The 23,146-nt window shown below is 52.2% G+C and overlaps 4 protein-coding genes across 7 annotated transcripts; 3 read left to right on the top strand and 1 right to left on the bottom strand.

The window, feature by feature from the left end:
• The first annotated feature begins 2,577 nt into the window (after positions 1 to 2,577).
• On the top strand, positions 2,578 to 4,952 carry LOC110562123 (cytochrome c1, heme protein, mitochondrial). Its single transcript, XM_021658807.2, has 7 exons — positions 2,578 to 2,750; positions 3,338 to 3,534; positions 3,617 to 3,743; positions 3,830 to 3,987; positions 4,072 to 4,232; positions 4,487 to 4,587; positions 4,670 to 4,952. The coding sequence occupies exons 1-7, from the start codon at positions 2,622 to 2,624 to the stop codon at positions 4,772 to 4,774; spliced, it is 978 nt and encodes a 325-aa protein (XP_021514482.1). The 5' UTR covers positions 2,578 to 2,621; the 3' UTR covers positions 4,775 to 4,952.
• Positions 4,953 to 5,839: 887 nt separating this feature from the next.
• Sharpin (SHANK associated RH domain interactor) lies at positions 5,840 to 9,838 on the bottom strand. 4 transcript variants are annotated; one of them, XM_021658822.2, is made up of 10 exons: positions 9,648 to 9,834; positions 9,234 to 9,523; positions 8,794 to 8,968; positions 7,134 to 7,250; positions 6,918 to 7,059; positions 6,725 to 6,833; positions 6,491 to 6,644; positions 6,298 to 6,413; positions 6,071 to 6,199; positions 5,840 to 5,991 (listed from the first exon to the last, which is right to left on the bottom strand). In XM_021658822.2, exons 2-9 carry the CDS (start codon positions 9,429 to 9,431, stop codon positions 6,083 to 6,085), a joined length of 1,128 nt encoding a protein of 375 aa, XP_021514497.1. In that variant the 5' UTR covers positions 9,432 to 9,523; positions 9,648 to 9,834; the 3' UTR covers positions 5,840 to 5,991; positions 6,071 to 6,082. The 4 variants fall into 4 exon arrangements, with proteins under 4 accessions (XP_021514497.1, XP_021514505.1, XP_021514491.1 ...); XM_021658830.2 differs by having other exon boundaries at positions 6,725 to 6,763; positions 6,918 to 7,078; positions 9,234 to 9,838; XM_021658816.2 differs by having other exon boundaries at positions 9,234 to 9,834.
• Positions 9,839 to 10,036: 198 nt separating this feature from the next.
• Positions 10,037 to 13,163, top strand: Maf1 (MAF1 homolog, negative regulator of RNA polymerase III). The gene is made up of 8 exons (XM_021658846.2): positions 10,037 to 10,400; positions 11,196 to 11,327; positions 11,432 to 11,560; positions 11,635 to 11,800; positions 11,930 to 12,051; positions 12,144 to 12,263; positions 12,372 to 12,506; positions 12,625 to 13,163. Exons 2-8 carry the CDS (start codon positions 11,245 to 11,247, stop codon positions 12,644 to 12,646), a joined length of 777 nt encoding a protein of 258 aa, XP_021514521.1. The 5' UTR covers positions 10,037 to 10,400; positions 11,196 to 11,244; the 3' UTR covers positions 12,647 to 13,163.
• A 120-nt stretch (positions 13,164 to 13,283) lies between these two features.
• Wdr97 (WD repeat domain 97) lies at positions 13,284 to 22,287 on the top strand. Its single transcript, XM_060390504.1, has 24 exons — positions 13,284 to 13,435; positions 13,630 to 13,766; positions 13,908 to 14,536; positions 14,666 to 14,787; positions 14,922 to 15,621; positions 15,714 to 15,856; positions 15,939 to 16,175; positions 16,252 to 16,342; positions 16,525 to 16,657; positions 16,751 to 16,872; positions 17,080 to 17,140; positions 17,281 to 17,430; positions 17,511 to 17,696; positions 17,785 to 17,907; positions 17,984 to 18,067; positions 18,901 to 19,029; positions 19,114 to 19,326; positions 19,405 to 19,569; positions 19,698 to 19,895; positions 19,981 to 20,102; positions 20,178 to 20,405; positions 20,589 to 21,113; positions 21,195 to 21,256; positions 21,347 to 22,287. The coding sequence occupies exons 1-24, from the start codon at positions 13,318 to 13,320 to the stop codon at positions 21,541 to 21,543; spliced, it is 4,875 nt and encodes a 1,624-aa protein (XP_060246487.1). The 5' UTR covers positions 13,284 to 13,317; the 3' UTR covers positions 21,544 to 22,287.
• The last annotated feature ends 859 nt before the right edge of the window (positions 22,288 to 23,146 follow it).

Genomic DNA, 23,146 nt, shown 5'->3' with positions numbered 1-23,146 from the left:
GTCCCTGTTCCCCTTACTAAGAAAACACACTTAAATACTGAGCTACCATGGGCTACATCAGAGCAGAGGTTCTAGGCTATATCCATACATGGTCCTTGGTTGGAGAAACAGTCTCATATAAGACCCCTGTGCCCAGATATATTTGGTCTTTGTGGAGCTCCTATCCTCTCCAGGTCATATTAACTCCCCCTTCTTTCATATGAGTCTCAGCATCTGCTTTGATACACTGCTAGGTAGAGTCTTTCAGAGGCCCTTTGTGGTAGGCTCCTGTCCAGTTACTTGTTTTCTCCTACATCCAATGTCCATCCCATTTGTCTTTCTAAGTGAGGATTGATCATCTTACCTCGGGTCCTCTTTCTTGTTTATCTTCTTTAGGTGTATAGATTTCATTATCATATCTTATAGGTCTAAATAAGTGAGTATATACCATGTGTGCCTTTCTCCTTCTGGGATAACTCACTCAGAATGATCTTTTCTAGATCCCACCATTTGCCTGCAAATTTTGTGATTTCCTCGTTTTTAATTGCTGAGTAGTATTCCATTGTGTAAAAATACCCCAATATCTGTATCCATTCCTCCATTGATGGACATCTAGGTTGTCTCCAGGTTCTGGCTATTACAAATAAAGCTACTACAAACAATGTTGAGCAAATGTCCTTGTGTACTTGAGCAACTTTTGGATCTATGCCTAGAAGTGGTATAGCTGGGTCTTGAGGAAGCGCTATTCTTAATTGTCTGAGAAAGCGCCAGATTGATTTCCAAAGTGGTTGTACTAGTTTACATTCCCACCAGCAATGGAGGAGGGGTCCCCTTTCTTCACAAACTCTCCAGCATGTGTTGTCATTTGAGTTTTTGATTTTAGCCATTTTGATGGGTGTAAGGTAAAAATCTCAGGGTCGTTTTGATTTGCATCTCTCTGATGGCTAAGGACATTGAGCATCTCTTTTGAGTGTTTCTCTGCCATTCTATATTCTTCCACAGAGAATTCTCTGTTTAGCTCCGTACTCCATTTTTTAATTGGATTGCTTGATTTATTGCTTTTTAACTTCTTTAGTTATTTATATATTCTGGATATCAGCCCTCTGTCAGATATAGGGTTGGTAAAGATCCTTTCCCAGTCTGTGGGCTGTAGTTTTGTTCTGACAACAGTGTCTTTTGCTTTACAGAAGCTTTTCAGTTTTCATTAGGTCCCATTTATTGATTGTTGCTCTTGGAGCCTGAGCTGTTAGTGTTCTGTCCAGGAAGTTGTCTCCTGTGCCAATGAGTTCTAGGCTCTTCCCCACTTTTTCTTCTAACCGATTTAGATTATCTGGTTTTATGTTGAGGCCTTTGATCCACTTGGACTTTAGTTTTGTGCAGGATGATAAATAAAAAATAAAAATAAAAATAAACTGTGTACATAATAAATCTTTAAAAAAAAAAAAAGTAATAGGGATAGGAATGAGGTCCTAAATGTGCCATTTGGGGCCTGACAAGTACTTGTGCTTGCCCTATGGCATTCCATTTTGGCTTTCTGTAAAATGCAGCTGTGGCTTTTCTGTGCCCACCCTTGCTCTAAATAATGACAGGGAGACCTTTATTAAAAGCTTCAGACACTACAGCTGGGCAGATACTCAGCATTCTAACCCGCCAACAGTGCTACCTGGCCTGCTCCCCAGCTACGTGGCCTATTACCTGCCATCTTGGTTTCATCTTAGTTACATGGAACAGATTTAGTGTTCTTCGATGCTTGAAACATTTTGAGAACACAGGATTCAATTCTAAGGCAGGGCTTTCTCCAGGATAGTTTCTAAAAATTGAATCTTCAGTCTCAGTTTATAGGTTTATAGGCTTTCTTGTATCTTGAAATCTGGTATATCAGATAATTTGTTTCATGTGGCCAAACTCATCATTAGTCACCCTTATAGAGTAATGGTAAAGGAATTCCTGCATTGCATAGCTCCAAACCACCCATTGATGGTGTCAATTTGGATTTCAAGGAAAGTAGCACTAAATGCCACTGTGATCAATCCGTTACTTTAATCTTATATCCAGCTGGAACTGCAGAACTGCAGCTTATCTTTGTGAAGGACAAAAAAAAAAAAAGAAAAAGAAAAAGAAAAAGAAAAATCACGGATACCTCATTTAGGTATGTTTTCAGTGAGGAAATCGAGTTATGGAGTTTACAGGAGGGTTTAAAAGGGATTTGGTCAGGGAGAGTTTTCAAGCCGGGTCGCCTGTGGAGAAGCGGAGCAGCGTTGTGAGCCGCCACTGACTCCACACCGGGCCTGGATGGGCAAGCTCTCAAGAGATTGACTGTCCAGTGACTCAGCTGGACGGGCAGGATTCGCGGGGCCACGGAGAAGGGGCTGGGAATAGAGAGGCTCTACGCCTGCAACCATGGACGTGATGAGAAAGAAAAACCAAACAGGTGTGACTGTAATTAGAGTCGCGGCCGGGCTCAACCCGCTAGTTTCCTTCCGGACTACACGACCTGGGCAAGGGCAGCCCTGGACCTTCGAGGGACAGCTCCCGGGTCCAGCCCCGCCTGGACCCGCCCACTATCTTGCTCTCGCGCGGTCTGAGTTCTCGTAGGCCCGCAGGGGCCGACGGGAACGGCGGCCGCACTAAAGAGGGCCGACATGGCGGCGGCTGCGGCAACGCTTCGCCGGTCGGTGCTGGGCCCGCGGGGCGTGGGACTTCCAGGTGCAAGTGTTCCGGGTCTGCTGGGAGGCGCCCGGCCCCGGCATCTTCCATTGACAACACCGCAGGTGAGTCCAGGCTCGGGTGCCGGCCACCGCGCGCCCCGCAGCCCTGAAGGTCACAGCGGGAGGCTCCGGGCGCGCGCCGGCATCGGTACCTCACGTACCTGCTGCGACTCAGCAGGATCCCCGCTGACCGGCCGGCGCACTCGGGAAGCCAGTCTGGGTGCCTACGCCTCGGAGCGACAGGGCATGTTGCTCCGACCCCAGGGTCCGGCTGTGGTGAGGTCGGGGATGGGAGATTCCTGCGAAGGGCTCGCCCAGAACGACTCCCGAAACCAGCTGTCCAGACCTGGCTGGTACCCTGAAGTGACCCCAGCCTGACCTCAGCCGGCAGCGGGTGACCTTGGTCTGCTGAAGCACTCTTTGTCACTTAGGCCTGTTTCCTGGGTTAAGCTCCAAGAGCACTCCTCATTTACCCTACAGAGCCGAGCTGTCGGCTGCAGTGAAGATTGTGTCAGGCAGTGGGCATAGGGTACCTTTGGCGCGCTAGGGGCGGTGGCCAGTGCTGGGTCAGAGTGGAAGAGATGGGCGCCCATTCAGATCCCCAGGTGGGCGGGCGGCGTCTTGGCAGATGCTGAGCGGGGCTCTTGCAGGCAGTGTCCTTTTCCTCGAAATCTGGCTCTTCCCGAGGCCGGAAGGTGATGCTGTCAGCGTTGGGCATGCTGGCGGCAGGTGGTGCAGGACTAGCTGTGGCTCTGCATACTGCTGTGAGTGCTAGTGATTTGGAGCTGCATCCGCCCAGCTACCCATGGTCTCACCGTGGCCTCCTCTCCTCCTTGGACCACACCAGGTGAGTGTGTAGCAGTGGGCTGAAGGTGGTAATCTGTGGGTGAACTGGAATCTTAAGTTTCTCCAACTCTTTTTCACTTCAGCATTCGTAGGGGTTTCCAGGTGTACAAGCAAGTGTGCTCTTCCTGCCACAGCATGGATTATATGGCCTATCGACATCTGGTGGGAGTGTGCTACACTGAGGAAGAAGCAAAGGCGCTGGCTGAGGAGGTGTGGGGGCCAAGAGAAGGTGGATACTGGGACTGGGGCTTCTACTGTAAGGGATTGAAGGATTGTGATGGGGTTCTTGGTGGCAGGTGGAGGTCCAGGACGGCCCTAATGAGGATGGGGAGATGTTCATGAGGCCAGGGAAGCTATCCGACTATTTTCCAAAACCATACCCCAACCCTGAGGCTGCCAGAGCTGCTAACAATGGAGCCTTACCCCCTGACCTCAGCTACATTGTTCGAGCTAGGTATGTGGGCAACCCAGAATGTGGGGCTGGAAATGGAGGGAAGTCAGCCTTGTGTTGAAGACTGAACCATGGGTCTGGTTCTAGGCATGGTGGTGAGGACTATGTATTTTCCTTGCTTACTGGTTACTGTGAGCCCCCGCCTGGGGTGTCATTGCGAGAAGGCCTCTACTTCAACCCTTACTTTCCTGGCCAGGCCATTGGCATGGCTCCTCCCATCTACACAGAGGTCTTGGAATATGATGATGGTGAGTGTCCTTTACCACATGCTTCCCTTATATTCCTGGGTCTGGCGGTCTGACTCCCTTCTCACCTGTACTGTTAGTTTACGGTGCATATCTTGAAAGGGTTAGAAACAGTTTTCGTAGTCCTAGAGGGTTCCTGTCCCTTTGAAGTCTTGGTAATGGCCAATCCCTGTCATTTTGGAGCACAGTCCATTGAGGGCTACCCTAGATTGGCACAAGGTCCCAAAGGTAGCCCTCACTATTTGTCTTTGGCTCAGGCACCCCAGCTACCATGTCACAAGTAGCCAAGGATGTCGCCACCTTCCTTCGCTGGGCATCAGAGCCAGAGCATGACCATCGAAAACGCATGGGGCTCAAGGTAAAGGGTTTGACAAGGGTCACAGTGGGCACTGGGAAAGGGTCTTTCCTCTGTATCTTTTCTGAGCTTTCTTTGTTCCCAGATGTTGTTGATGATGGCCATGCTGATGCCTCTGGCCTATGCCATGAAGCGGCATAAGTGGTCAGTCCTGAAGAGTCGAAAACTGGCCTATCGGCCACCCAAGTGACCCTGTCCACTATCTGCTTGTCATCTTGCCTGAACAAGCTCTCAGCAACCCAGGAACAGTTCTAGGCCTTTCAGGCCTAGCCCTTTTCATCGAATACAAGAAGGGGCAGGAGACCAGACTCTTGCTTCTGATCTTCCTTCAGCACTCATTGTGGGAATAAATTAAGTTTCTCAACATATACATTTTAGCTGTTCAGTGACTGAAATACACATTTCCAAGGAACTCTGGCACTCATATTCCCTCACAGTGTTGTGCCCTGCCCTGCCTAGTATCCAGGATAGATGTGGGCCAGAATGCAAAGACCTCTAAGAGCAGCACCCATTGCAGGGAGAGACGGTTAAAAGCACTCACTAACTGCTCTTCCAGAGGACCTGGGTTCACAGTAAAGGTGCTCAAAAACTAACTCTAGTCCCAGGGGATCTTACGCCCTCTTCTGGCTTACACAGGCACTGCATTAAAGTAGTACAAAGGCATACATGTAGGTATAATACCCACACACTTGAAAAGGGGGCATTTTTCAACAAGGCGACCCAGAGCAGCAGCAGCTCTGTCTGGGAGGATGGACAATTGGGAGTAGACATGCAGAGAGTATCTGGGATGTCTCCTTAGTCTTGGCTAGATAGATAAAAGGGTTGTGCTGGAGATATATTTGTCGGGAAATAATACCTGACAAGTGGTTATCAGAAGGATCACAAAGGCATGACCTGCTAAATGAGACGCAAGACTCCCAGTGTTCAAGCATCCTCATCAAAGTGGGGAAGAAAAATACCCAGTCCCACTGCTGGTCTCATGGCTGACGCAGCTGAAAACAGTGGTAACTAGAATATGGGAAAGGCTACAACAGGGTCAGGGTTATTGAAAAGAACCCCTGGCAGATCAACAGTATGGGAAGCCCCTGTAGGCTTAGAGGCTCTGGAAAGGGCCACTGGGACTTGAGTCTAAGTCTCCTCACAGTCTTCTGGTTGTCGTTTGGGAAATTTCACCCGCTACTGAGGGGCAGAATCTTGTTCCCTTGCTTCCAGGCAGCTGGGCTAGTACAACTCTGCACCAAGACCAGGACACAGGTTAACTCTTAAGTATATTTTATTACTGGCTTGTGGCCTTTGTTGCCTAATGCTGGCATCTCTGTCCCCAACAAGCAGAGGCTCCCTGGGAAGTTGAAGTGGTGGTGGTTCAAGGACTTGGGCCTATGACAGGAAGGCCATGTTCTCTGTAACCTGGGGGGAGATGATATGTTTGTTATTCGTGGGTTTTTCTGTACACTGCTTCCCCTCATTCCCACCCAGCTTCTTGTACCTTTGGTGGCTTCTAGGTGAAGGCTGTTGTAAGGGGATCCCACGCACAGGGCCTTTGTGTGCTACACATCTCACAGCCAGGGCGGTTTGAGACATTGATGAAGGTGCAGGAAGGGCAAGACCAGCCAGACTGGGATGGTGAGAAGACTGTTGATATTTCCCATTTCCTCCAATGCCCATGGCTGCCCATATCTGGCCCGCACCCTGAGGCTCTGGTTGTTTGCCTACCTGAGGGGGACTTGGGAGACTGGAACTGGCTGGCTGGAGGGTATGAGGCAACTCCAATGACTGAGGTAACAAATATCCTAACTTCCTATCCATCTTGGAGTGTTGAGGACTATGTCCTGTGACAGAGGAGAAAGAAGGCTCAGAGCAATCTCAAGACTACACCCCACCTCCCTTACCCCCATTAATTACTAACCTGAAGCTTCTCGGGTGGCTGAGAGCAAGTAGAGAAAAGCAGGGTCCCCATCTTGAGAAACCCCATAGGAAGCAAGGCTTCGTTCAGGCATACATAAGCACCGCCCAATGACCCAGCGCTGCACAGCTGGCGGGAAACCGAACTCTGAAAACACCTGAAGCCAGAACATCAGGGCCAGCCAGTGTCACCCAGGATCCCTGCTGCATGAGTGAGATTCCCAAGCCCCATGCTCACCTGTTCCTGAAGGGCTGCAATGGAGCAGTGTGGATGGATCTGCAGTGAGACATGGGCAGACGATGAAGAGGACAAAATAGATGTGGCATCTTCAACTGTGACTTGTAGCCTGGGTCAGAATGTGGATCAGGGGGTTGGACAGTTAACCTGGAAGGGTCAGCAGGACAGAGTAATAAGCAAGACCAGGTCTTACCTTATGGGACCTGGTGGGAACCAGGCCTCTGTAAGCTGGACACTGAGAGCCACATGATGCTGTGCCAGGACTGCTGCCACTTGGGCAGCTTCTTTCCCATCCCCATCTGCAATGGCCTGGGCCAGGCGTGCAGCCAGCTCTTCTACAGGAAGAAAAGACAGCTATCACAACCAGACACCAGACACAGCTCCCCAACACCCTCCAGTCTGTCTTTACCTTTTTTCAAGTTTCCAGAACTTTCTACCTCAGGTTGAGTTATTTGAGACACAGAAGAACATGTTGGAGAAACAGGGCATATTGCTGGGGCTGGAGCTGGGGCTGTGCTGCCACTGCCTAAGAGGGAAGATGCGGGGTGGGCTAGTGGTCTCCACCTCAAGTTTTTAGAACCATTGCCCTCTCGGCCTCATTCCACTATACTCAGGCCATAATTCAAGCTAAGTCTTCCACTCCCAGCCTTGGCCCTCCAAACAACAAAAACAACTCTCAGCTGAAGAGAGATGGATCAACATTAAGAACATTTGTTGCTCTTGTAGAACACGCTAATTTGGTTCCCCAAACCCACATGGTGGGTAGCTAACCAACATCTGTAACTCCATTACAGGGGATCCAATGACTTGGCCTCTGGGGCACCAGGTACATAGGCAGTGCAAACACACAGAATTCATACATAAAATTAATTTAAAACGTTTTTAAAAAATCCTCCTTTAAAGTCTTATCTGAATTCTGCTGTACTGGCACTGAATCTGATTCATCCTCGGTATCAGTCTTTCTAAACCTGCTGCCTGGTCCCACTTGTGCTCTCCTCTGTTTAGAAGAATCAAACCAACCACTTAGATGAGGATCTGCAATTTCCTGCCCACAGCAGACTTACAGTTATCGCCCCCTCTCAGTGCACAGTTAAATGGAACACATCTATAACACCAACACTCTGGATGCACAGGTAAGAGGATCACTAACAATTTTACACTAAGACCTTGTCACAATGAACAGTATAAAGAAAGGGCTGGGTATACATAACTGGAAAATGACTTAAAAGAAAAGTCCTTTTTTTAATGCTGAGTTCCCCCAGTCTCTCTTAGACAATCACTGTGTCTATCTGTTTTTCTGCCCCTTTAACAGGTCTTTCTCAGTTATTATATGTAGGCTTTCCTACCTCTTCCCAGGCACTGCCTACATCAGCAGTTCTCAATCTGAATCTTAACCCCTTTGGGAATCAAATGACCCTTTCACAGGGGTCGCCTAAGTCCACTGGAAAAAAGATATTTACATTACAATTCATAACAGTAGTAAACTTACAATTATGAAAGTAGCAATATAAATAATTTTTTGGTTGAGGCTCACTACAATATGAAGAACTGCATTAAAGGGTTGAAGCATCAGGAAGGTTGTTCCACGTCCAAGGCCATCTTTTCTCTATGCTTCCTCTCCTGGTGACTTTGGCTGACCTCTCCAATTCCTAATCTTTATCTCTCCAAAACCCCAGTCATATCCATACTTTTCCAAATAGGCAGCATGTACAAGCCTCACATTAAGTGGTCCCTCTAGATCAGTCTTCTTCCATTAAAACAACCACGAAACCTATCTAATTTCCAGCTCCTGAGATCCTCTGGCCTTCTTTCTGGCCTATTCTACACCACTCCATGAGTGGAGAGTCTTTAGCATAGATCTGAGCCTGTATTGTTCTATTGAACTCAGTCCTGCAGCAACGATTGCTCTTCTTTTTCACACTAGTCTGGTATTTGGGTGTCAGATCTTGAATCTCTTGTTTTCTCCACCTTCTTCCTCTTGGAAGCCATCCTAGATGCACAGCTTTTCCCATCACTGTCCCCACCCACGACTAGGAGGCCTGTACTAGCATTTACTCCACAACACTGACCATTTTGTCCCTCTGCGGTGGCATCCCGCACCAGTGCTGCCCACTGCTGTGCTTCCTGAGAGTTGAGGAAGTGCACACTGAAGGTTCCAGGACCTCCCGGTGGAGGCTGCAGCTCGTGTTGGTTAGGACCACGGACGGTGTAGCAAACAGACTCCAAGGGCCATTCTAAACTGACCTTAAGAGAGGGAAGAGTGCTGGGTCAGTGGTTCCTCATCTTTACCAACACGAAGATTAAAAAAAGAAAAAAGAAAAAAAAAAAGAAGCAGGTAATTTTTACGGTCCTAAACTTTTCTTGCCTGATATCTTGCCAATTTCTCACAAGACTTGTAAAGCAGGTATCAGCATTATCCCCATTTTTATAGACAACCAAAGAAAAATAAACGCTACTAGCCTAGGGGTAATAAGAGAGGGTTGACTCCAGCATCCCGGCCCACACTCACCGCCCCTGGCCCGGTGCCCAACAGCCCCATCCGGAAGCGCCCAGGCCGCTCAGGGTCGGCGCTCAACTGCAGCCTTCGCAGTTGCGCCTCGGCGTCCTGGCCGGCATCCAGAGGTCTCACCGCCGCGTGCACTGCCAGAAGCACCGCAGGTGAGGCAGGGTCTGCAGCCCCTGCCGCACCGCCGGCGGGAGGCGACATTTCTGGTCCAGCGAAGTCCTGACCCTCCGAGAACGCTTCCGTGATACAGAGTTGTCGAGCGCTTCCGCCGGGCAGAAACTCGGACTGTGGACCTAGGTTCCGGACGCGCCAGAGTGCGGAGAACAAGAAGGCTCACTACCTGAGCCTGATCGCCCGTGTGCTCAGGGACAGAGATGGCCCAGGGATCTCCAGGCACAGTCCAGCTATGCTAGTCACCTTTGAGCTGGGCCCGAGGACAGTGTCAGGGATCGAATACAGGTAACAAAAAGAAGGCAAGGATGGACCTTTCTCAAAGGTTCGAACGAGCGATAGCTGCTGCCCGATAGAAGACAACATCAGTTCTCGGCAGGAGCTGGGCGCCAATACACACACACATACACACACCAGACACACTTCGAGAGTCTGCACTACTCTGGGACAAGGGTCGGCTCCCGGGGGGCGGGGCGGGAATGACCCTAACCAATGAACACTGAGAGAAGAGGCGGGTTCGTAAGCAAGGGTGAGACAGACAAGCTACACAGCCAGTAGAAGTGGAAGAGGTGGCTGAGTGGCGGAGGACTCCCCCAATGGTTTGCCGCGGTCTGGATCCTGTGGTTGGAGCGGACCATTCAGAGGAGTGGGGCCGGGCCTGTCGGACGCTTGTTGTTGTCGGGCCGGGGGAGGCGGAGGTCGCTGTTCCGTTCGCTGGCTGGTGCGATTTTGGTGGTCCGCGGCAGGTCGGTCGCGAAAGCGGGCGCTGCAGGGAAGCGAGGCTATGTCGCGGCTGCAGCCCGTATGGGCCGGCAGGGCCTGGAGTAACGGGACGTCGCCGCGAAGCTTCCCCCGGATACAGTGCGGCCCGAGTGGAGGCCGCGCCGCCGCCCTCCAGTCCTAAAGAGCCCGCACTGCGCTCAGCCCGCGCCGCCGTCACCTCGGCACTGACTCTAAGCAACCCGGCTAGCCTGGCTTGATCTAGCCCATTCCTGGCAGGTGGGTGTCCGCCTTGTTCCCCAAGCGGTCCCGGGTTGCGGGAACCACAGTCCCCGGCAGGCCTCGCGCTGCTGCACTGCTTCATGGGACTTGTAGTTCTACCGCTGCCTGGCTTATAGCTTCTCTCTTGGTGCACTGCCTCCTGGGGCTTGTAGTTTCCTCTACGAATCCGCTGCTGCCTCTCGGCTCGCAGAGCAGCAATGCCAAGAAACTCCTGGCCTGAGCTAGCGGAGGCAGTGAGGCTTTCCTATGTACTTTGGCTTACGAAGAGAGAATTAGGCATTGCAAATATAAGTGAAGAATTCATGGGTTTTCTCATCTTGTCAGGAAGCAGCGAAGGAACCCATAGAACTGGGGAAGAGGGCCCATACAGGGGGCCCTCAGGGCTCGAGCCCCAGGTGCCCGGTTCCGAATCGGATTGCAGGTTCTTACCCTGATTGAGGACCTTAGTACAGTTTCAAGGTGTCTGCAGAGTGCTCATGTGGGTAGAAAACACCGAGAGAGGGACTCTCCAGCAGTCCCCTAGTGAGGATATAGGGTGCCCCCCCCCCAGCCAGCCCCAGGATTCTTCTACTGTGTAGGAGGACTTGGAGTTGAGCTGGAACCCGGACTTGCCATCCTCAGGTAACAGGATCATCTCCCTGCCAATGCTTAGGGGCAGGGAAGGGAAGGGCTAGGGGGCACGTGAGGACTCAGGCTAGATCCAGCTGCAAACAGTACTCTGCTGGTGGGTGGGAAGGCTGAAGGCGGAACCTTTGGAGCTAGGTATCCACACCTGGCTTCCCGCATTCTCAGGTAGCGCTACACTAGACCCTCCGGCACAAGAAGCCCTCTCCCAAAGGACATGAAGCTATTGGAGAACTCCAGCTTTGAGGCCATCAACTCTCAGTTAACAGTGGAGACTGGAGATGCCCATATTATTGGAAGGTGAGGCCGGAGGCCCTGGGGATCAGTCTCTCAGAGGTCCCTATCTTGGCCGGAGTTAAATCCTCTGGGTTAGCATGCATCGTGACCCTGCTTGCATTCCTTAGGATTGAAAGCTACTCATGTAAGATGGCAGGCGACAACAAACACATGTTCAAGCAGTTCTGCCAGGAGGGCCAGCCCCATGTGTTGGAGGCACTGTCCCCACCCCAGACTTCAGGCCTCAGTCCCAGCAGGTAAGCTGAAGTGGAGACTGCCTTTTTGGGGGTATGTGGGAGGGTGGGCAAGGCTGATATCTGTCTCTGTCTAGACTGAGCAAGAGCCAAGGCGGTGAGGATGAAAGCCCTCTAAGTGACAAGTGCAGCCGCAAGACCCTCTTCTATCTGATTGCCACACTCAATGAGTCCTTCAGGCCAGACTATGACTTCAGCACAGCTAGAAGTCATGAATTCAGCCGGGAGCCGAGCCTCAGCTGGGTGAGGATGAGCGGTTGGACCCCAAACCGTTCAGTCATTACCATTGCCTTCCTCACTTTGAGTAGGTTCTTGAGTTGTGGTTATTGCCCCGGACCCCTGTCATCCATCCCTGACTGTAACCTCCTGTAGGTGGTCAATGCAGTCAACTGCAGCCTGTTCTCAGCCGTTCGGGAAGACTTCAAGGCCCTGAAGCCGCAGCTGTGGAATGCAGTGGATGAGGAAATCTGCTTAGCTGAATGTGACATCTACAGGTGGGCTCACATCTTTGCAGGTGGACATGCAGGTGTGTCTGGCAGTGGGAGCCTCATACTTTTTTTTTTTTTTTTTTTTTTTATCTCCTCAGCTATAACCCAGATCTAGACTCAGACCCCTTTGGGGAAGATGGAAGCCTCTGGTCATTCAATTATTTCTTTTACAACAAGCGTCTTAAACGAATTGTCTTCTTTAGCTGTCGCTCTATCAGGTTGGTACCAGCTCTCTGTTCCACTTATGCCATTCCTTAACTGGGTCTACGCTCCCTGGGAAGGCAGGGATAGGTGGTCCTAAAACTGGTATTTCTATCTCCACCCAGTGGTTCCACCTACACCCCCTCAGAGGCAGGCAATGCACTGGACTTGGAGCTGGGGGCAGAAGAGGTTGATGAAGAGAGTGGAGGTGGAAGCAGTGAGCGAAGGGCAGAGGAGACCAGCACCATGGAGGAAGACAGGTGTGATGGTGTCGGGTGGCCATGGCCCCACCCACTGGAGCCTGAAGTGGGTGGGACAGGTCAGGATCCCCTCTGCCTGGTCTGGGTGCTATCTCCTGAAGGCCTGCTGTATGCCTAGGGTTCCAGTGATCTGTATGTGATGAGGAAAAGCGGAGGTCTCAGCTTCATCAACTTCGACCAATGCCTGGACCTGCCTACCTGAGGAGTTCCAGAACCTCCCCAGATGCTGGCCATACCCTGGCACCGCCACCATCCTGGCACTGCCCAAGGCTATACCTGCCTAGCCCTTTGGTTTCAGCCTGTGGATATCCACTCACCCCTACAGGCTCCTACTGCCCATGCTATGGCTGTATTAAACAGCACAGGGCCTGACAGAAAAAAATGACTGCTCCGCACCAACAGTCTGCTACAGACAGGACAGCTGGACCACAGAGTTTATTTTTGTATTTCTTCTTGGGCCTGTACACTCCAACTCTAAGGGCCAGGGACTTGAAGCCCTGTAAACGGTGCCCAGTGTTGATGAGGTCTGGTCTTGGACTAGACCCTGGTGCCCACTCTCTCCCTCCCCGCCCCCCCACCTCACCAGGTGGGCCACATGCACTGAGTGTCACTTTGCTGCAGCTCATTCGTTTCCAATAAAAGTTTCTGTGACTTAGACGGAACTTGGGGGTTTTGTGGGGGTGGAGCCTGCGTCATGGGGCGGGGCTTGGAGCGCCTGGTATCTTAGCAACAGCTACCGCCTTTCCGTTACTTAGTCTCAAGAGCTGTTACACTTCTCACCTCTGAGACGGTCCATGTTAGGGAAGACACAATGTTAAACACAAGCAACCCCTTTTCATTTGAGGGCGACAGCATAATCGCGGATTCGGACTTCTATGATCAGGACAACTATGAAGTCCCAGATCCTGGGGTGCTCCCAGAAAAACATGGTAAGGGCACCTGGCATCGTTCAGGCACCCCGCTAGGAAGCAGAGGTCTCTCCGACTTTTCAGTCCTGGAGGTGTGACTTCCCTGGGTAGCCCCTGACCCAGCATGTCCCTCAGAGGAGGGCTCCTTGTCGCTTATCACCTCCAGGACTGGGGCACAGAGCCAAGGTGACACTGCATCCTCCACTGACTTACAGAGTTGGGTCTGTTGGAGGAACCACAGGCCCCGCAGCTCTTTACCAGTTCCGAGAGGTGGCAGAACATAAACCTGCGTACCCGTGCCCGACTACTGTGGCTACACCTACGCACATACCTCCATTACATTGTGGAAAAGGTGCGGTTCTCTTTGAGATTTCTAGTTGGGCTCTTCCCTAGAGATCCTGGCACTGACGGCTCCAGTCCTTTTGAGCTTCCCTAGGCAGAAGAGCTCATGCCTCCGTTGCTGACAAGTGCATCTGTCTATTCTGGCCTGCAGGAGAAGAAAGCAGAGCTGCGGGTCGCTCGCATGGTGCATGGGCTGGAGCCACTGCGTCGCCTGAAGGTGGCAGCTGGGCTGTGCTCGGTAGCACAAGACCCAGCGCGTGACCGCTTTGTGGTACTAGATGCTGCAGGTTGCCTACATCAGCACACCAAGGATGGCTGGGTGCTGGCAAAGCTGAAGGCTCCTGCCGTGCTTCATGGGCTAGTGACTGTGCCTGGCTCTCTGGGAAAAGTGGGCCGCTTTGTAGGCTGGGGTCCAGCTGGACTGAGCATATTAGGGGAAGACTTCAACCTGCTCTGGCTGAGCCAGCCACCAGTGAGCAAGACACTGGGCCAGGAGCTTTTTCACTGTTTACCAGTGCCCACTCTAGGACTTTTGCTTGTGGCCCAGGTGGGTGGCAGCCTGGAGCTCTGGAAGTTCCGTTCAGGTGGTCGCCGCCTGGTGTCCTGTGGTTCACCTTTGCACCCACCACCAGGCTTGTCTGGCTCTTTCAGTTGTATGGCCCTAGGGTCAGAAACTGACCCCTGCAACCAGTATTGCTTTGCCGCCTATGGCTCGGCGGTGCTCACTTTTGATCTGGACTCCTGGACTCTCATAAATGCGTGCCATGATCTACACAAAACGTGAGGATAGTCAGGGGACAGCTGGTTGGGAGGCAGATCCCCTAAGGGGAGCCAAGCACTGCAAGGGCTATAGGACCCACAAACAGAGCTCTGCTGAGTCCGCTGGGCCTCCCATTCCCTCGCCTCTAGCGTCATCTCAGACATGGAGTACTGTGAGGAGGTGGAAGCCCTGATGACGGCTTCCCGGGACAGTACCTTGAAGGTGTGGGAAGCCGACTGGCAGATCCGGATGGTGTTCGTGGGCCACACAGGTGTGCCACAGCCTGGCAGCTCTTGCAGCCTTTCTCGCTCTCGTCCTAAGCTTGCCCCTCTCTAACACTGGCTACACCCCAGGAACTCCCCCTTAAACTATGATGTGCCAAAACGACCTGCCTCTTTCCTGCAGGCCCAGTGACCGCTATGGCAGTGCTCCCAAACAGCGCACTGGCAGTGTCTGCCTCACAGGACGGGACATTGCGCACATGGGACCTGCGGGCTGCATCTCAGGTGGGAGAGGTAACACTGGATTTGGGGAACCAAGATGCTCTCTCTGAGAAAGTGAGCAAGTTGCTGGCTCCTGCACGTCCTGGCTGGCCAGTGCTCTCTCTCTGCTCAAAAAGTGTGGATCTGTGGCATATGCATGACCTCTATTCACCGTTAGCACAGCTGTCCGCACCAGTGCTCCACGTTCAGATAGCGCCAGTGCTGCCGACACCAATCGAGCCGGCTCTGCCCTCTCGCCTTGTGTGCGCCTGTGCAGATGGGTCGGTCTACCTGGTGTCAGCAACTACGGGACGAACCGTAAGTTCACTGCTGCTGGAGCCGGAGGACGCTGCCATTGGGGTGGTTTACTGTTTGACTCGAGAATCTCTGTGGGTGTTGACGCGCTCGGGGGAGCTGGTGCGCGCCAATGCAGCACGCTGCCCTATGGTCGTGCTTCACCGCCTGCCCCCGCCTCCACCCCCAGCCCCGCAGCCCTGCTGCCTGCACCTCTACAGCCATCTCACAGACCCTCGTAGTGCGTTTGCTTGCTGGGAGCTCGTACGCCAGTTTCGCGGCGACATGCGCCGCAGTGCCATTGCCTGGGCCTGGAAAAACAAGAACAGGTGGGCACTATAGCCATCGGAGGCCAGTTAAGGCCAAATGCGGCCGAGTTGGTGACAGCGCCTTGGCTAACGGTCTCCCACACTTCTCACAGGTTCCTACCGATAATCGGGCACTCAGACGGTTCACTGTCCGTGAAGGACTGGCGCTCATCCGAGACGGTCTTTCACACAGAAGCACACAGCCCAGGACCAGTGACTGCCATCGGGTCCACCTGGAACACCGTCGTGACCTCAGGTCAGTAGCTCTCTCTGTCAAAGACCGCCTGGGAGTCCCTGCACCTTCCTGAAGTTCCAGCCCTGGCTCCTGCTACCCAAAGGTGGAGATTTGACAGTAAAGATGTGGCGTGTGTTCCCATACGCCGAGGAAAGCCTAAGCCTGGTCCGCACCTTCTCTTGTTGCCACCCCGTGGTAATGCTCTGTGTCCTGGGGAAGCGCATCACTGTAGGCTTTGAGCATCCAGAAACTGCCACCTATGGCCTGGTGCAATTTGGCATGGGTGACAGAGTACGCTGTGACCACCGGCCACAGGATGACCCTATGGACCACATTACGGGTGAGTGGAATGGAGCAAAGGCGAGACTGGTATTCCCTATTCTCAGCTGCTTCCTAACCTCAGCTCTGCCCCTTAGGCCTATGCTGCTGCCCCACCCTCAAGATTTATGCCTGCTCCAGCCTAGACTGCACCATCCGAATATGGACCTGGGATAACCGCCTGCTGCGGTGGGCTGGGGCCCTGTCGTGTGGGGGCAGCTCCCTAGCCGCTAGAGGGCAGCCGTGGGCCTCCTGTAATCTTGGCTTCCCTTGAAAGACCAGGGACTGGACAGAGGGGGATAGGGTGACGCCCCATCACTGCTTCAGGTTTCCACTCTGAAATAGCATCTAACCTCCAGGCACTCTTTCAGGCTCCTGCAGCTGGACGGTCCCCCTCAGACCCTGGCCTTCTCCAGCAACAGCGGAGACCTGGTACTCACGCTGGGTTCCCGCCTTTGCCTGGTGCGCCACACGCTCTACCTACCCACATCCTATCTGCTTAAGGTATACAGGGAAGTCAAGGTAGGCGAGGTGGGACTGGCTGCCGTACAAGGATAGTACGGGGGTAAAAAAAAAAAGCTCTACCCCCTTCTACAGCACTTGTGCGAGAAGACCCCCGAGATAGTGAACGACCCTCCGCTGTCACTGAGCAACCAGACACCGCTGACGTCCACCCAGCTGCAGAGGCTTGCCAGCCTGCACGGAGCAGCCAGTCTCAGGTCTCCTGGCAGGGCCACTCAGCTGCTTGGAGGGATCCACCCAGCCCTGGGGCAGGGTTTGCGTAGACCCCCCCCCCCCGTATGAGTTCTCCACACCCCCCGAGTCCCTCCAGGACTGCCATATCTCAACCCCAGGATTTTTTCTCCAGCTTCCAACCCCTCCCACCAGTGATGCTGAGTCTCACCTATGCCTGTTCCTCTCCACAGCGTAGACGCGCCCTTCAGCCTTGAGCAGACAGCAACACGTCAACAGCCAGTGTTGAAGGAGGTAGTGTAGGTCCTGACCCTTTGCCTGCCCAATGCCCATGTTTGTCCCGTGCCCAGTCTCAGGCCACCGCCTCTGGCCTGCTTGGGAAGAACACGGCAAGTCTTCAAGGAAGCATAGGTTGCCACTAATCTTCACCTTAGGACTTGGAGACTATCATAGCCCGAGATCAAGATCTTCAAGAACTAAGGGAAGGGTTGGTGGTCCCAGCAACTCTGCCCCCACTCTCCTGGAAGCAGCAACAGGAAGCCTTTGACAGTTACTTACAGCGGATCTATGGGTCTGACATGCTGGTAGGTATGAAATCAGTCCCAAGCCATGCCATGACTTTCACCCTGTCTGACACACGCTTCCTGTTTTTTTCCTGTTCCAGGACATAAAAAGTGAATGGCTGTCCCTGCAGTGGGACTCAGACTACGAGGACGTTCTCACCAGTGATGCTCCGGCGGGGTACCAACCCCCAGCCCCAGGAGCCCCAGGCAAGCGCTTCGCCCGCCCTCCCCAAGTCTCCTTGCCTATTCCACCTACCTTCCGAAAGGTGCATAGCAGGGCATCCCAGGTGAGGCCTTCTTTCCTCTTCCCAAATCCATCCATGCCTGACAGTGTGGTCTGGGCCCAAGCCCCACAGAACTTCTTGTATACCCTAGCTTCTAGCACATTCCTCCCTGTGCTATGAGCTGGGCCTCAGTTTAGATCTGCGGGCACAGTGGGATCAGTATGAAGGACAGATGGTGGACCTGGACTTAACGGCCTATTACCAGCGCCCTAGGGTAAGGGCCCTTATTCAAGGGCAGTCTCAGGGACATTGGTGGTTGTGTTCTATTCTTACTTCCTATCTCTCCCCAGGTTCCATTGTTGCTGCAAAGAAGGCCCAGGGAACCTCTCTCAAAACTCGGGGGCTTCTTTCCTGCCACCATACAGCCCTTCATGGTGAGACACCCCTCCCCCCCGCCTCTCCACCCTCCCAGAGGTGGCTTCTTTTAGGGGTCACTCTTTTGCATATCCCATCTCCCTTTACTGTAAGCCTCTGTGTTCCAATTTGAGCTAAGGGCCATATCTACCTGGAACCATATCTATCTAGGATCAAGGCTTAAGAACTCTGTACCTCTCCAGCCTAGCCAGTTGCCGGTGTGGCTGTGGACATAGACTCCTTGCTGCTTTCTAGGACTAGGCCTGAGCCAGGGGTCTATCACCAGTGTTTGTCTCTGCATACCGTTTTCTCCAGCATGAATGCTATGTTCCCTGGAGGACCAGAGTCCTTGTGCTTCAGGGAAGGAAGTCCAGTGGGGCCAGGCCCTCAAGATCCACCATCTTTTCATACTTGGTCATACCGAGCACCCAGGCAGGCCCTCACCCCTTACTTAGCACACACCAGGGTCCTGTTTGGGTGTATTATTAGCCCTTCCAGGTTGAGGAGACCTGGCTACTCAACACATTGACCTCTGTCCAAATTCCTTCCTTGGCCCCTCATCCCTGTTTTAGGTTTCAGGTTAAGTTCCATGAAGAGCATATCAGCAGTCAGTGCTCACCAGGAAGCAGCCATTTCAGGATTCCTTTCTTCAGTTACAGTTCTCCCCCTCAACCCCTCAGATCACCCTTCTACCTGGTCTCCCAAGCCAAACTGCCCGTTTGCATGTTGAGAACAGAGGCTACCAGTCCAGTCTGGTTATTTCAAGGCTCATGGTTATGGAGGTTGCTCCCTGGTCCTGTCCCAGTTAGGTGACTTCAGGCTCTCATCCCAATCTGTTGCCCTCTACATCTAGCAACACACTCGGGTCATCAGATTTCCTGGCTGTGTGCCCAACTCTGTGATACTGCGGCAGTTATGGTTGCACGAGGACGTCAAACGTCTCGGATCCCTAGAAGAGCTGTCCACCCTGAGTAAAGTGAAGGTAAAGAAATGGGAGCCCGGTGTTCTCAGGAAGGGCTCCGCCATTGCCACAGCTTGCCACATATCCCTTCTCGTCCCTCTACAGCTACCTGGAAGCCGGGATGGCTGGTGGCACAGGCGTGTAAGGCGACCTCTGAGGTGGAGAAACAAACAGTTCCGCCGCTGGCTTCACCATAGACGCAGGAAAGGAAGAGAGTACCGTGAGGAGGAAGAGGACTTTGAGTATGAGGACTTTGAGGAAATGGAGCTGGAATGGACCTCCATCATTTCTGAGCAGCCAGAACCCTGGGACGCAAAAGTGGGCACTTGAGACCCTCGTGGGAAGGGTGAGGTTGGTGCTGAGAGATGGGTCTGCAGCTTCAGTCATTTCCCCTAGAGTGATACCGCCTTGGACTGGAAACCTAGTCACGATGCCTCCAGAACCAAGATCGTCCCTGGGTACTCACTCTGGGAAGATCCCTATGGGCATTTGCCCAAGTTCCTGCATTATTTTGTTGTTCAGAATTGGTTCAAAAAGCTGTTCCCTATCTTTTCCCTGAAGGTTAGAAAGTGGGAAACTGGGAAGCCCAGATGTGGGTTTGGGATGGGGGGAGTTGGGAGAAGGTAGGGGTTAGTTTGCATGCTGAATAGAGTTGGGGATGGGCAGGGCTTCAGCAAATCTTCCTACAGGCCTATCCAGAGATGGGCACCATAGAGGGCCTGGTCTCTGCATTTCTGGAATTCCTGATAAAAGCTAACTGGGCAGACCGAGTGAATATTCTAAATGCCCTGCTAAGGCTGTTGCCTAATGTCAGTGCTGAACTTCGCATGCGGATACATGGCAAACTCTTGTACTTGCTCAACCATGATTTTCCCCCCAGCCTCCTGGTGAGTTCCCCCAGAGCACCCCGTATCCTCACCTACTTCCAGAACCAACCACAGTCCTAACTCTCCACCCTACTCCCGAGCCTAGGACATGACTCAGAAGGAGTTTGTGATGCTGGCATTTCAGTTGCTCCTGGCCTGCAGCTTGGAGGTCCTTGATGTCCTGCTGGAAATCATGTCCTACTTCCTTTGTTCTCCAGCCAGCTGTCAGTGAGTTGAATTCCTCCTGGGCTTTCCCTACCAGCTTGGGGGGATATTGGGCTAAACCTCATCTACCCATCCCAGGTCAGAGCTCAAGAGTCTGCTGATTAGTCTGGGCCTCCGTGACCCACATGACATCCTGTTCAAGGAGATGCTGACCTGGTCTGAGGGCAGCACCCTTAAATCCAAGTCCAGGATTCGCGCACTGTGTCAAGAGAAACTTGAAGAAATTGTTCTGGTGGGCCAAGGGCTGGGTGGCTCACCTACTGGGAACCTGTTGCCTTCTTCAGAGGTTCCCCCAAAAGACCATGGGTGATGCCTACAGGAGTGCCCCTGGGTTTTCCCAGAACATTACTTGAGAGCTCCCTACACAGCAGAAGGATGTACTGGGGTCAGGGTCTAGATGAGGTACCCTCTCTCTGGGGCTGGGACCCTAGCAGAAGGAAGTTTCAGAGGTTCAGGCACAAGGGTCCATGGGTCACTCTCCTATCGATGAATACCTTGGAGCAGTCTGCAACCAGTATGTCTGTGGAGCCCCCCCCCCCAGGAGATCTCTTCACAAGCCTCCCTCACTTCTGGGGCACCCCTGCCTGCCCTGAACATCTCTTTGACACCCTCACAGACATCAGAATCAGAAGTTCGTGTTCAAGAGCTGCTGGCTTCACCTAGGGAATCCATCATAGAACTCCAGACACAAGTGCACCGCTGGCCAAGCAGAAGAGCACTCGCTGATACACTACAGGCCTTCTCTACTGGGTCTCAGGGCCCCTCTTCTGCACCTCAGAGCTACTTGGAGCTGTCCATTCCTTCTATAGTGAGAAGAGGGCCTCTGCCACTGGAGGAGACAGAATGGTCACGCTATCAGATGATGGACCTGTTTCATATAGATGTGCTTAATTTCTACTGTGAGAAGCAGCACACACAGCAGAAGAGCTTGCTGGAGGAGGAAGAGGAGCAGCAGCAGTTACCCCTAGATCAGCTAAGACCCAACATTGTGGTGCGGCCGCCTCGGTACCGCTGGTGAGCATAACAGTGTACATGCTGAGCTGACCCTGCACGGGTTGCAGAAAAAGGTCTGACCGAACCCTGTCCCTTCTTCAGGCTCTATCCCATCCTCCGTCTGCAGGAGGCCAGGAGATTCGTGAGTTATCTGACCCATGAGGGTGAGTGAACCCTAACGCCCATCCACCCCACCACAACCTCCCCTGACACAACCTCAGCTTTGCTTCATTTGCCTGGCTCCCTGTATCCAGGTCACAGGCCGTCCCACCAGGGCTTGGCTGATGGTATTTCCATCCGGATGCTGAAGCTGCCACTGCCACGAGTGGAGCTGCAGCCCTTTCCCCCAGGCTGGCCTTCACCTCCACGAGCTCTGCCCCCGTTGCTCCTTCAGCCTTCCCTACAACGGTATTTTTTTGTCCGAAAGACAACCCCTGGCAAGTACAATTGACCTGCGGGACAAAGAGCCAAGGCTCCACGGCCAAGTCCCAGTCCTACCACCTTGGCAAATCACAATAGCATGCCTTGCCTACATTAAAAAATATATCTAAACACAAATATATATATATTTTCTTATAGCATATATACGTGTTCACTTGTGCTGAAGTACACGTGTTTGCGTGCTTGTGGAGGCCAAAATTGATGTTACTTTCCTTGTTCTACACCTTATTTTAATTATTTTTTGGTTTTATAAACTGTCTCTCTACATGTAGCTTCTGGCCATGCTGGAACTCACTGTCTAGACCAGGCTGGCCTCATAGAACTCCACCTGCACCTGCCTCCTGAGAGCTGGGACTAAAGGTGTGCGCCTCCATACCTGGTCCTATTTTTAGTTTTTCATTGTATTGGTGTTTTCCTTTATGTAGGTACCGAGTGGGTGTCAGCAGTAGGGTATCTGTAGCAGGTACACTAATGATTGAACCAGATGACGTTTGAGGAGAGAGAGCCAGGTAGGGCTGATGCCCATTTTGATACCCTCTTCCCTTCTTTTCTCCAGGCCCATGGGTGAGAGCCATTTCTCCTTTGGTTTTGTTACGGTTGTCTTGTTCATTTTCCTTTGCAGGGTGCTATTTTATGGTTCATATGCTGTCCTGGTTAGTTTTTTTGTTTCTTTTTGTCATCTTGACACAAGCTAGAGTCATTTGAGAAGAGGGAACCTCAATTGAGAAAAATAAAACTGCTCCCACCAGATTGACCTGTGGACAAGCCTCTGGGGCATTGTTCTTGACTAATGATAGATGTGAAAGGGCCAGCCTATCATAGGGGCTGCCATCCCCAGGCAGATGGTCTTGGATTGCATAAGGGAGCAGGCTGAGCAAGCCATGAGGAACACGCCAGTAAGCAGCGTTCCTCCAAGGTTTCTGCTTCAGTTCTTGCTTCGAGTTCCCCTTCTGACTTCCCTCGGTGATAAAACTGTGACCTGAAAAGTGCAAAGGAAATCAACACCTTCCTCCCCAAGTTGGTTTTGGTTATAGTGTCTTATCACAATAAGACATCCGAAGGACAGTTAAATTCTGTCCTTCAAAAGGGTGGTCACTAACTACATTTCTGCCTTGATCCTGATGGGTACCTTGGTGGACTGGGAAGTTATTGTTCTCTTGTAGGTTAGAGCTGAACCCAGTTCAGCTCACTTATTCATGCAAATAATATCACTTATATCATGAATTACCTGAGCAAACAGCCATAGCATGGGCAAAATTTCTCAGTTTCCTATTGCTGAGATAAAAATACCCCCAACAAGCCAGACAGTGGTAGCACAAGCCTTTAGTCCCAGCACTTGGGAAGCAGAGGCAGAGGCAGAGGCAGGTAGAGCTCTTGAGTTTGAGGCCAGCCTGGTCTATAGAGTGAGTGGCTATATAGAGTGAGTTCTCTATATAGGCAGCGCTATATAGAGAAAATAGCTTGAAAAACAACAACATAACCAAAACAAAAGCTGGGTGTGTGGTAGCACATACTCTTAATCTCAGTACTTTAGAGGTAGAATCAGGCAGATCTCTGAGTCTGAGGCCAGCCTGGTCTACAAATTGAGTTCTAGGATAGCTGGGGCTAAATGA

The sequence above is a fragment of the Meriones unguiculatus genome, chromosome 8, assembly GCF_030254825.1.
Source record: "Meriones unguiculatus strain TT.TT164.6M chromosome 8, Bangor_MerUng_6.1, whole genome shotgun sequence".
Classification (NCBI taxonomy): domain Eukaryota; kingdom Metazoa; phylum Chordata; class Mammalia; order Rodentia; family Muridae; genus Meriones; species Meriones unguiculatus.
This window is presented reverse-complemented; position numbering and strand designations above follow the sequence as displayed.